General features: G+C 49.1%; 1 protein-coding gene across 1 annotated transcript; it reads right to left on the bottom strand.

The window, feature by feature from the left end:
* Positions 1–2,796: 2,796 nt before the first annotated feature.
* LOC123050622 (uncharacterized) lies at positions 2,797–10,048 on the bottom strand. Its single transcript, XM_044473389.1, has 5 exons — positions 9,506–10,048; positions 9,281–9,373; positions 8,634–8,711; positions 7,240–7,938; positions 2,797–3,220 (listed from the first exon to the last, which is right to left on the bottom strand). The coding sequence occupies exons 1-4, from the start codon at positions 9,958–9,960 to the stop codon at positions 7,458–7,460; spliced, it is 1,107 nt and encodes a 368-aa protein (XP_044329324.1). The 5' UTR covers positions 9,961–10,048; the 3' UTR covers positions 2,797–3,220; positions 7,240–7,457.
* Positions 10,049–10,531: the final 483 nt, after the last annotated feature.

Below are 10,531 nucleotides of genomic sequence, written 5' to 3'. Positions count from 1 at the left end.
TGGATTTTGTCGACAAAATCCAAGGGCTACGACACCATAAATGATGGTGGTCGTGTTGGCGCCGCCTCCTCGCAGCGCCACTCTTCTTCTTCCTCATGTTGCTTCTCACAACTCTCCTGAGGCTTCTCTCTTTGTATCTCTCAAGACCACAAGGACACACACCATGAAAACTCACGCACACACACTTCATCAAGGAGAAAGCTGGCTTTGCCTTGTCTCCTGGTGAAAATCACAGGCGCTACATGCTTTCTCCTTCAGCCCTCTCGGCTTCGTTCTCATTGCTTGATATGCATCATATATACAAGGAGTTGGCCTCACACACGTACTGACTAGCCGGCAGGTTCGGCCACTACTCCACATACCGTACGCCCAGCTAACTATCCTGAAATCCCTCTGGAGCTAACAACTTATCCATACAGCCACTAACTAACCCATGCATGCATGCATTTGACTGGTTAAACACAATACTGTTGTAGCTTGCACGCACACACACGGCCACATCTCTGTGTGTGCACACTGCCGCAGCTACTACTACCTGGATGACTCAAAGCAAAACCAATTACCCACTTATACAACAAGGTTAACTCTATCAGGTCGATTGCTTCACCAAATTGGCCATTTTGTGCCGCTTCGCCACCCATTCACAACAACACAAGTGGCGCATGCATTATGGGACAACGTTGTTAAGCTCCACTGCGTCCTGGCTTCGATTGTCTTCGACCGTGACAAGGTGCTCACGGGCAATCTATGACGGGAACTTCTCACCAACGCCGGCACCAAACTATTCTACTCCACCGCCTACCGCCCGCGGACGGATGGCCGGAGCTAGAGGGTGAACCAATGCATTAAGATGTACCTCCGATGCACAACATGCAGCATCAAATGGCGTCGTTGGCTGCCAATGGACAAATTTTGATATAACTCCACCTTCCAGTCCTTGCTCCAGTGCCCCATTCGAGGCGCTCTACGGCAAGGAAGCAAATATTGGGGCCATGGCGGCGTTGGCAGGAGAATACTTGGACGACTTGGACTGGGCGGCACACATCACCCACATTCGCGGGCAGGTCGAGTTGCGTCCACCTGGGGCGTGTTTGGTTGCCGTCGGCTACAGTACCTGCGCTGCGTTACATACCCTTCTCCACTCAGTCTGGCTCTGGAAAAACAGCCTCATATGCGACATCTGCAAGTTGTTTGGTTGCCTGCATATGGACTTCCTGTATTAGGGGATCAATTTTGGCACGTTGTTTGGTTGCCTGCATTGTCTCGGCGCATACAACTACACGTTGTTTTGGTTGCCCGCATGGGGTATGATTAAGAGCTAGCACTTGCACTTAGCACACAGGGTTAAGAGCTAGCAGATGAAGGGGGAGAAGAAATGCAGTGTGCGCCGGACCATGACGACTGCGGTGGATAGTGGCCGTGGCGCTGTGTCCAACATGACGAGCATAGAGTCGGTACAGTAGGAGGACGACAGAGAGTAGGCCAAGATAAGCGACGCCGGAAACGACTCTAGTGTAGTAGGACGCGAGCAAGGAGATCAAGTGGAAGGGCGTCGGCGTCGAGGGGGACGAATAGGAGGGCTCTGAGCAGAGGATAGAGGAGCTCAACATGGCGGCGTGAGTGCACTAGACTGTTGTTCAAGGAGAGATGAAGCTACGATCGTCGAAAGAAAAAACTTACAACACGAATGTTGTGCGAAACTGCAAGATTGGGCTGCTGGTCAAAGGAAATTTTAAACGATCGATCGTGCGCGACGAATCTAACAAAATTCGTCCAGAATAACTCCAAACGGGAACACGAAATAAAGAACTTTCGGCCGACGAAATTACGAACCGATCGCCTGAATGGAACCGTAGCATCGTGGTGCATCTTTTTCATGTAGAGCTACCTCGAATCGAAGCACCGTTGTGTAGATCAGGGGGACAAGAGAGAGGAGATTAGTGAGAAGCTTGCATCCCTCCCGTCTCCACTCATGCAAGGGCCACCTCGCTTGCGCTCGCCTCGGCCTGACTCGCAAGATCGACAAAACTGTCGATCTAAGCGCCAGCGAGCCAGCCCAGAGATGCTTTAAGTTCCGTACTATGCAGGCCGAACAGTGTATGCAGCCAACCAAACAGCCCGTTTTCTTCCCGCACGGGCCTGATTGGGCCTCATGCAGGCAACCAAACACGCCCGCGCACTCTGGATCCGTTTGCAACTGAAGTTATTACAGCTAACATCCTCAACCGTCGCATGATGAAGCATGGTAACCAGGCCGTCGTGCGCCAGATGCAGCAACATGGGAGGACTACGAGGTTCTACGCAAGTGCTGCCCAGCCAGCGTGCAAGTGCTACCCAGGTGAGGCGGACGATATCTCGAATGAAACAGTGCATCGCAGAGCAGAGTTCGCTCGCTAAGTTGTACTCCCTCTGTCCGAAAATGCTTGTTATCAAAATAAATAAAAAGAAATGTATCTCAAACTAAAATATGTGTAGATACATCTTTTTTATTCATTTTGATGACAAGTATTTTCAAACGGAGGGAATATGTACAATCTGTCCAAACCGCCTGCATTTCCTTATAGTATATATATATCGCACAGTTTTTTTTTCTTCCTGCAGCGTGCGACTAGTGTAGGGTGAAACCACGGCGTGTCATCATGGACCGGTATGTGGCTTTCTCTCCCACTCCCAGTCAAAGTGTCGATCGACGGGCAGGAAAGATCAGCGGTGGCCGGCCATTGCTGTCCCAGGCCGAAACGGGGCCACAGTTTACTCGTACTGACGAAAAATGATGCAAGACGGAAGCTCAGCGCCTTTTTAAGAATGGCAAGTCCTATCCCGTTCCCGTGTGGTTAACCATGTCCAGCGTGATATACTACTATACAAGCTAACTAGGAGTTTTCCGAGCACCGACCCTCGTGTCTGCTAATTTTTAACTACAGCAGTACGTATACCACCTGGCTCCAGTCACATATGTACGCAAAATCATCATCACCGCTAGCATGGTACTAGTACCACTAGCACAGATAAGTTTGGGGATATCCTCAGCATTATCACCGACTTCATTTACTTGCCCTACATCCACCATTTCTTTGCTTCTTGTGGTAGTTATCTATATCACGGACTGCATTTGCTTCTCTATTATTACTCTTCTGGTCATGTCGCTTCATTTGTTTCATCTTAACCAGTCTTTGCCAGGATCAGCAACCCCTCACCAGTCTCTTTGTCACGGTATGTCCTGTAATGATAGACATGTGTAAACTGGTAAGTAAATACGTAATGCACTTGATCACATTTGATCAATAATAAAGGGCAGTTACTCAGCGTTCATTTCTCAATTAGATAGTTCTTCGGCAAATACATGCTCTTCACGTTTGTGTCTCTACAGCATAGTATCCCTATCTAGAGACAACAGGCTGTCAGCCTGAGCACAACTATTGCTAACAATAATGCCCTATTAAAGGCTTTATTAAACCAGGGAAGGGAATGACTAGACAGTTTCCTGAGGAGAACAGGACGCCAGCTCACAAGACCAGCCACACTAAACAGCTAGAAAACAGCAGAACGGCTACACTCCCACACTACAGCAGGGCTCAGAGATCAACAATACAGCCCGCTACTCTCCAACTCTGAACATCCTCAGAAATGGCCTCAAAAAACACGGTCAGGACTACAGCAGCGCTGAGAGATCAGCAATACAGCCCGCAGCAGAACGCAGTGCTGGAATGGCGCAGGTTAAGAAGTGGAGCGGCTGGGTGAAGTGGAGCTGCTGGAGGGCTGTGTCTCTCGTAGAGGAAAGGAGACGGAGAGAGGAAGCAGCGGGAGGAAGAAAGGAAGCAGTGGGAGGAAGAAGTGGAGCTGCTGGTGCTGGATGCTGCTGACTGGCTGCATCTGCGCATAGACTTGCTGCTGTAACTGCTGTTGTGGCTGCATGTGGAGGCTGCTGCTGCCGATTGCTGAAGGAGAAGGAGGCAGCGACTGGAACTGCTGCTGTCGCTTATTGCAGAGGGAAAGGAAGCAGCGACTGGAGCTGCTACGGCAGCTGCTTACCAGGGGGAGAAGGCGACGTTGCTGATGCATGTAGCTGGTCAGACAGATGGGTGAACCAAAAGGCCTTGCTGAGGCTGTCGAGAAGCTCACTTCGTTCCTCGCGGGCTCGAAATCTGGGGCCATCGTTCCTCGGCAGGAAGTGGCTCAGAAGGTCGAGCTGTCACCCACGGACATCAAGCTAGAGGGGCTACCAATTATCTGAGCTGGTCTCGGAGGGCATTGCTGGCTGTGGAGCAGAAGGAGCTTGATGGGCACTTGTTGGGTATTGTTGCAGAACCAGGAGACAACACTAGTGCAGACGGAAAGAGGTGGAAGGTCATCAACTCTATGCTTATTGGGTGGTTGTTAAACTCGGTGGTGCCCTCTATTGGACGCTCTGTGGAGGGGCTATCCACATCTGCTGAGATATGGAAGAATCTGTCCACCCAGTACTCTGGCAAGGGCAATGCCATGCTCATTGCTCAGATTGATAGGAAGATTAGTCGGCTGCGCCAACATGACATGTCAGTGATGGCATATGTGGCAGAGTTGCAGGCTTTCTGGGTAGCCCAGGATAACTGTGATCCTCAGTTTGCATCAAGTCAAGGCACAAGGGGATGGCACACAGGTGTGTGCTGAAACTTTTGGAGGGCCTCAAAGGGTGCTTTCATGGCAGGAGGCATCCCTGCTGCACCAAACTCTCCTGCCTACTATTGATGAGGCTATTGCAGTGACTCAAGAGGAGTTGCGGGCATCTCTTGAGCAAGCAAACGTGAAGGTTGTAGCGGCTTCGACGTTTGCAATCACAGAGCACATGGAGTGGAGAGATTCCAGGGGCTGTTATACCTGTGGGGAGGCATGTCACTTGAAGTGGGACTGTCCAACTCGTGGCAGAGGCAGGATTGCTAGAGGCAAATGTGGACATTCAGGGAACTCAGTGGGTCAAACTACTAGAGGCAGAGGTGGATACTTGGCAAAATCAGGGGGTCAAAGGGCACACATGGCAGTTGAAGGAGACCATGGGTCATGGGATGTCGAAGGGCAAGGAAGAAGTAGATGATGCTGCCTATGGAGACTTTGCTCACTGGGCCTCCACTGATGAAGGTAATCCGGAAAAAGGCATCTCTTGCTACAAATGAGAATGTTCCAGAGTTGGTGCCATGGACTAACTTGAAGTTCTCCTGGCTGCCACGATTGCAAGTAAAAATGCTCTGGGCCGGCAAAATTAGAGCAAGCAGCAGGGGGGCGAGGCGAGCAGCCAGCAGCGTGTCAAAAAAATTGGAGAAGCCATGGATTAGGGAGATGGGCCTGAAGTAATTAATATTAATATCCAAGGGGTTTCCCGTTTTGGGCAGCAGCAGCATGACAAAGGAATTTAGGTGACTCAAGTTAAGGAACGGTCCCTTAAGGAGATGATCAAGAGCCCTCAGAAGATCATGGGCGATTATATCCCAACACAACTTGAAGAAGAGACAAGAGAAGCCATCAGGGCCTGAAGCACAGTCAGAGGGCGTGGCAAGAATGATTCTCTTGATTTACTCACGAGAGAAGGGACTTTCAAGGGCATGGGCCTCCTGAGCCAAGAGTCGCCGTAAATTCAAACCATCAAAGTTCAGCAAGTGTTGACTGGCAGGAGCAGTGCCCATGATGTGCGAAAAGAAACAACGAGCCAGGTTGAGTTTATCGCCCACCGTGGATGCCAATCTGGCTTCCCTTTACAGGTGTTTTTTTTTTGACAGGTGTGTTGCTGTTTACTTACTTGTGATGTCCTGCTATAACTATTTAGCAAATGATTAATACTTTAGTTCATTAATAACTGTGCTGCGACATGGCTATAATCTGCTACATAGATAGCTTGAAAGGCCTTAGTATTGATATTCCTATGTTATGCCTACTGAGAACAACTTCCCAGCCATCCCAACTGCACCTCCTATGCCTGCAATATCACCCGCCGTTAGAGACGGCCAATTCGTGGTGACAGTTGAGTGTTACTCCAAAGCAGTATGTCTACACCATGCATCTGGTGCTCTGTCGCTGTCCGGCCATCCATCAAACTACGTGCCAACTGCAATGAACAATGTTGCGGCACAAGCGATCATATATATGGATATCATTACTTATACCTGATCAAGGTGCGAAAGGCCTACAACTAGGCCTCGCTGAAAAAAGACAAAAGAGACAAACTTGCAGCTAACCGTTTTGGTGAACAAGAAAGAGAAGAAAGGCAAAGGGCAGGATATAAAGATTAGAGAGATTAGTGAAGGCTGGGCTGACAGCTTGGATGATGTGTTTGATGCTTCTGGCAAAATCCACCGACTAAAATCAGTCTATCCCCAACCAGTTCTACTGATGACAGTGCCCTAAAAAAGGCTCTACTCTATATCCATGATGCTATTGGTGACCTTATTATAACTCACAGTCGTGCTCATGATATTGGTAGTGATCATTTTGTGGTTCAACTTTACTGAAGCAGTATAGGTCTGCATTTCTAACTTTTATAGTACATGAACAGTGCATCACTACAATAACAAACAATAGTATCTGTATCGTGGAGCACGACCACAATGTTCAGAAAAGAGACTTTAGGGGGCAGGGTAGCATCAGTAGAAGGGAGAACATGCATGACTTGTTCATCGATCCAGAAGGCATGTCTCTTCAGAGAATAATATTCAGTTTCAGCGGTTAAAACTGTTTCTTCTTTTAACTGCATTTTGCTCTAATCAGCCTAACCTCAGAACAGAGAACAACTCGGTCTACTGCTATTGCAGCAAGCAAAATGAAATTCAATCAAAGACAGAAGATAGTATAGAGAGCAAACATGACATGATAGATATAATGCGACAGATCGGATAACTGGTACAAGGTAACCACAACCAATGTTAACGCCTATCCAACTACAGATGACACTACTATAAAAGTGCAACTTTCCTTGACTGCGTTTTGCTGCAGTTAGCCTACTTTGTATTTAGCATACACCCTCAGAATGGCTTGGTCTACTGCTATCGCAGGAAGCAAAACGAAAATTCAATGACAGACAACAGGCAACATAGAACAAAGATGAAAGGATGGATATGATGCCAAAGATCGAAAACCTGGGTCAAAGTGATACAGATCGCAACAAATCTCAACACCTATCAAACTACACATGGGCAACTCCCAGTTTGTCGACACACGAAGTATACCACAACCGTATAATGTACAGATGATGCAATATAGAAAGTTACATACCTCGAGGTGTGGTTCATCCGTCTGCAATATCCTGGTCCCAGAAACCATTTTTGAACAGAAGAAAGATAGCTCCGACAAAGTCCACAGCAAATGAGAAAAGATGCCCCCACCAGATGCGATTGGATAATAACGGAAACTCTTTAACCGCAAAAAAGCTTATCTTCGAAAGACTGTTGACAAGAAAGTTTGCTGCATCATTGTTTCTATATGCCATCAAATTAAATTCTTGCCTGATAACAAATGATTTTCACAGCCCAAACCATGAACATCATCAGAGCTGGGGCAGCTATCTTCTCTACCCCCCATATCAAGTACTGGTTTGGCTCCCGTGCATTGGGTGGGGCCGGAGCAGCTGCCGATGGGGCCAGAGCGGTTGCCAAATCAGAGCTGACACTTTCTGTGAATCGCATAGACAGGAGAAAGAGTATCCAATGTGACAGAAATGAAACAGTCACGTTGCAAGCGAAGGACATCATCATTCTCCCTTTGGATCTACGGATTCGCTCCATTCTCCTCTCCACAAGCAGATCTTCCAGTTCTAATTGATGCTCCTCCGGTAAACGCTCGTGGAAGTTAGTGAACATCGTCCGCACATCTGACCACTGCTCATCATTCAGCTCCATGATTCCTTCAGTAGCCACCAGGAATGTAACTAAACCATGAACACGCTGAATCAAATCTCCCTGTTTATCATTTATGCTGCAATATAGTAAACAGAACACTAAAATTAGTAATGAAAATAACACAAGACCTGCACAAATGATATAGCGGGCATTGCTAAAAATAATATAGATGGAATGTTATAATGCTTCACTGCTTCTCCTGATTGCAGCCAAAGGCAATTCTAGAAGTACCATTAGACATGGTTGAGAAGTGAAAGGTACACTAGCAAACATGTAAACCACTTTACACATTGTCACCTCCATGTTTTTTTCTCAGATATGAATCTTTGATGATGCCATTTCCAGTTTATTGTTGCCCATAAGATTGTATCATGTTCTTAGACTCTTCCTTTTCCATTATATTACTTATTTAATTATACATGAGCTACAGTTTTCTGTTCTTTAGTGAGACTAGCACCGGTGGCATGTGGATTTTATCATGTATTACACCCTTTACTGACAAGCATGTCTTGAAATTTGATATTCTTTAATTTTCCTTTTGGTCTGCCATTAGACCGAAAGATAGGTAAGGAGTAAATTAACTGCATTTTGGGAGCAACGTTTATCTTCTGGAATCTGCTACCATGTGATGAAAGATACATACAATAGATTTGAACTAATGGGAAAGGATGCTAAGAGACAGAAAAAGTTAGGGACGCTACTCTGAAAATGTGGCGTCTACATGCTTACACACTTCCAAAGGTCTAGTCTATCATGGGTGATAGGACATACTGTGGCCTGTTGTTGCCGCCGCCAACTGCAAGCTGGTCCTCGGCAAGTGGAGGTAGGTACTCTTGAGCATCCCCGTCACTACATTTCAACCAGCAGACAGGATGAGTAAACCAGCGATACGTAGAGAATGAGAAAATCAGCAACCAGCGATATGCAGAGAATGAGAAAATCAGCAACCACTGCATTCATGTCCATTTGCAGGAAAGGGAAAATATAAAGGAATCTAACTAGAATGAATAAGTTGGCTCAACAATTTGTTTTATCATACACAAACTTTCCTAATAACATAATAGGCACGCACACAGTCAGTCAAGCACAAATCATGCACCCAGCCAGGTCCTCCGCTGGTCTGCCTCTGTGGTATGAATCAGCGGTAGGAACTCATCAGTTCCCCCATCTCCCTGTTACCATGAGTTCACGCCATACTCCACTAACCACTAATACCATGACCACTTCTACGCCCACTAACATACCAACTCCATGCGTGAAGCTAGCTAACAAACGACATGCATCTAACAACTAACTAACTACTGCCATGTTCACCACTTGCGTCAACCTCTCAACGGCCACGACCCAGCCGACATAGTATGCATCCAAACTAACACAACGATCTAGCCTGTTAATGTGGCATGGGTGATAGGACATACTCTGCTATGTTATGCCCGCCCCCAGCTGCACTCGGGTCAGCACCAAGTGGAGGTACATATTGTCCATCATCTCCATCATTTGAGCCGTGCTCACTGCATTTCAACCAGCGCACAGGATAAGTAAACCATGGCATCTGTGAGCAGCCCCTCGCCGCCCCAGCCGAGCGAGGCCACCCCCAGCGCCCCCTGTAGCAGAAACAGAACCAAATGACTAAGAGGACATACCTCACATCAGGGACAGGGAAGTTGTCTGGGATATCGATGACAATGTAATCGACCTGGATGGCAGGTGCTGGTGGTAGGCCTAGCAGGAGAGGGGCCGGTGGGGGTGCAGCGGGATCAGGGCGGCGTGCAGACGATACAACGAACACGTTGCGGGTGTTCTCTCGGGTGGCGTGGTCCACCGTATCGAAGACGGCGACCAGGCGGAGCAGGACGCCGTCCCGGTCGATGTTGAGGAATGCACGGGCGCGTCTCTCGCCGCCGCGGTCGACGAAGTCGACGGCGACCACCCCGGCGGCGGCGTCATCGACGCGCGTCACCGTCGTATCCCAGGAGCCGTCCCCGTAGCCGAATGCCACCGCGGCCCGAATCGGTCGGTCGCGGTCAAGGAGTAGACCCGCTAGGAGCGGCGGGCCTCCGCCTCCGGTCGCGGCGGCGAGAAGCCACGAGCGGTCCATGGCGGCGCCGCCGTTCGCCGCGCGCGGCCGGCTTGATTTTGGGGAAAAGGGCGCGGCGGGCGGGCGGATTTTTGGGGGGCTTTTCCCTTTTCTTTTATTATTATTATTACTGCCGGTGCTCGCAGGCACTTACATGTGGGTCGGCTCGGTGGACTTTGTCAACCCGCCGCCGTGGCCGTGGCCAGACCTGGCCAAACGGGCCGGCCCGGCCCGGCACGGCACGGCCTGTGCAAATCGTGCCTGGCCCGGCACGGCCCGCCGTGGCACGTTTAATAGCCGGGCCGTGCCGTGCCGGCCCACGGGCGCGGCTCCTTGGCCCGGCACGGCCTGATTAGTAAACGGGCCGCCCCGATGGCCCGTTTAGCACGCTGGGCTGCACATTTTCAGCCTGTTGGGCTGGTTTTTAGGCCTATTGGGCTATATATTAGTTATGCATATGTAAAAAAATCTGAAAATTATATAAAAAAATTAAACGGGCCGTGCCGTGCCGGCCCGTGTGCCCAGGCTCCAGGCCCAGGCACGGCCCAAGGCGTGCCGCGTGCCGGGCACGGCCCGTTTAGCCCGTGTCGTG

The sequence above is a fragment of the Triticum aestivum genome, chromosome 2D, assembly GCF_018294505.1.
Source record: "Triticum aestivum cultivar Chinese Spring chromosome 2D, IWGSC CS RefSeq v2.1, whole genome shotgun sequence".
Classification (NCBI taxonomy): domain Eukaryota; kingdom Viridiplantae; phylum Streptophyta; class Magnoliopsida; order Poales; family Poaceae; genus Triticum; species Triticum aestivum.
The sequence above is the reverse complement of the archived record's forward strand: the minus strand, read 5'-3'. Positions and strand labels throughout refer to the sequence as shown.

Coding starts and splice junctions, on each gene's coding strand:
- LOC123050622 (XM_044473389.1), bottom strand. CDS start 9,960: ATGGACCGCTCGTGGCTTCTCGCCGCCGCGACCGGAGGCGGAGGCCCG. Junction 8,712..9,280: donor GGCGGGCATAACATAGCAGA/GTATGTCCTATC, acceptor GTTGAAATGTAG/TGACGGGGATGCTCAAGAGT. Junction 7,939..8,633: donor GGCGGCAACAACAGGCCACA/GTATGTCCTATC, acceptor ACTATATTGCAG/CATAAATGATAAACAGGGAG.